The 1,824-nt window shown below is 37.8% G+C and overlaps 1 protein-coding gene across 1 annotated transcript in view; it reads right to left on the bottom strand.

Moving 5' to 3' along the window:
- The window catches only part of LOC104390443 (zinc finger CCCH domain-containing protein 3-like), a 5,502-nt gene extending 4,031 nt beyond the window's left edge, over positions 1-1,471 (bottom strand). Inside the window, exon 1 of the mRNA XM_009999582.1 lies at positions 1,466-1,471. Coding sequence (XP_009997884.1) covers positions 1,466-1,471 — 6 coding nt within the window. The remainder of the gene's footprint in view (positions 1-1,465) is intronic.
- Positions 1,472-1,824: the final 353 nt, after the last annotated feature.

A 1,824-nucleotide genomic window follows, 5' to 3' on the forward strand; every position in this document is an offset into this window, starting at 1 on the left:
TTGAGCTTTATTTTTTCTGCGGTGCATTCATACACACAGAAACTTCTCTCAAAAATTAATCAAGGCAGAGTAGCTTAATAAGTGAGTAGACTCAAAACTAGTATTTGTACTTGTCTCAGAGTAGTGGTGGTCATTTCTGTCTCAAGAGTTTTTATGGAAAGAGAGCCCAAATAATTGCTATTATTCCTACTGCTATATTCAGGTGAATGACAGTTTGGTTTGAAGTGTTAAGGTGAAGTGAGTTTTGCTTTCCTGCCATCAAGCACATGGAAGAATCAGGTAGGAGAAGCCAGAGCTCACCTGTTTTCTTGTTGTAATGGGAAGCAATATACAATCCTGGGAATGACAAAATCTCCCAGGGCATTTTTAAAATGGCAGTTTTAATGGTTTAAACTCTTAACAGTATAACACTTTAGGAAGCCTGAAAGATGGAAATTGTAAAACATTACAGAGAATAGGAAGAAAAAAAATACAGAAACATAATTGGGTGGTAAAGATAGGAAAGATTTTTTTTTTTCTCTCATCTTCTGTCCCTGATGGGGTCCTATTTGAACTCTCTGCCCTCACATTTCCTCACATGCAATCTAGGAGTGGCACATTGTGCTTAATGGGCATTCTTGAAAGTGAAATTCATGTTTGTGAAATACTGCAAGTGGCCAAGACAAAGTCTTTTAGAAGTACCAGCTTAGGCAGGAGCACCAGAACTGTCTGGCAAGTGGATCTTTGAGGAGAGATTCAAGGGAGTTGGATTTTTTTAACAGGATACGATGGCAAAGCTAGTCATTTGGGATATGGAAGAGGTGAAGCACTTATGTGGAAGAGAGGAAACGTCACATGATTCCTGCCCATTGGATATGAAATAGCTTGTGCTAGGACTTTCAGATCTTCACATCTTCACAACAGATGAATTGGAGGGAAGTGGAAGGAGGCACAATCTCACATTCAATATGCTCCACAAAAGGATGCGGTAAAAGAGGATTGAGTGTATGCAATACAGTATGGTGGGTGAGCAGTAGGTTACAGCTGAGGATACAAAAGTTAATTACCAATATAGTCTATCATCTGGGTCTTAAAGTAAATCATGCAACACTGAGTGTTGGCAGTGGTGTGAGGGACACGTGTTCCTGAACTTTGTTCATTTTATGTGGACAAGTATCAGTATCACTTATCTCCACTTAAAAAACTAGCTAGCAGAGACTTCAGGGATTAAACAATGAGAACACCATTTTTTGTTTTTACAGCTGATACTTTCAGCTCAAAATCAATACATTTTGGTGGACTGTAGGACTGAAGAAGGTTTATCTTCTGTTGCTACAGCCCATATTCTCTCTCTCCACTAAACATGCTGCACTTGGGTTTGCAGCATGCACGGCTATTAGTTTGGTTTTTTTTAAGAAGTACTTCATTTCCAGTGTTGCTGGTGATTAAAAGAAAAAAATTAAAAAAAAAAATCAAATTACTTTACGTGCATGTCCTACTGAAGCCTTTCCTTGTTTTGCATGATGAGAGGATCTAGAGCTCCCCGTTGCAATCACTTCTGAGAACTCTAAATGCAGAATAGTGATAAAAAGAGGAATGCTGAGATTTTAGAATAGACTCATCTGTTAATCCGTAGTAGGTAAAAGTGAAAAATTCTTGTACAATGTAGTAGAAGTTTGTAGTATCATTTGCATTGTTTCTTATTCTTAAGGGGAATCAAATGGACCTTCTCATAAATATCAGCATGTATCTGTGTGTCATGTTAATTTACAGTCTGTAATCTCAACTAGTTAATATGCCAACTCCTGTCTTGCTTTAAGTTTTGTTTAGCTTCCATTGCTACAC

Source organism: Chaetura pelagica, unplaced genomic scaffold (genome assembly GCF_000747805.2).
Source record: "Chaetura pelagica isolate M959 unplaced genomic scaffold, ChaPel_1.0 scaffold55, whole genome shotgun sequence".
In the NCBI taxonomy this organism is placed as follows: Eukaryota; Metazoa; Chordata; class Aves; order Apodiformes; family Apodidae; genus Chaetura; species Chaetura pelagica.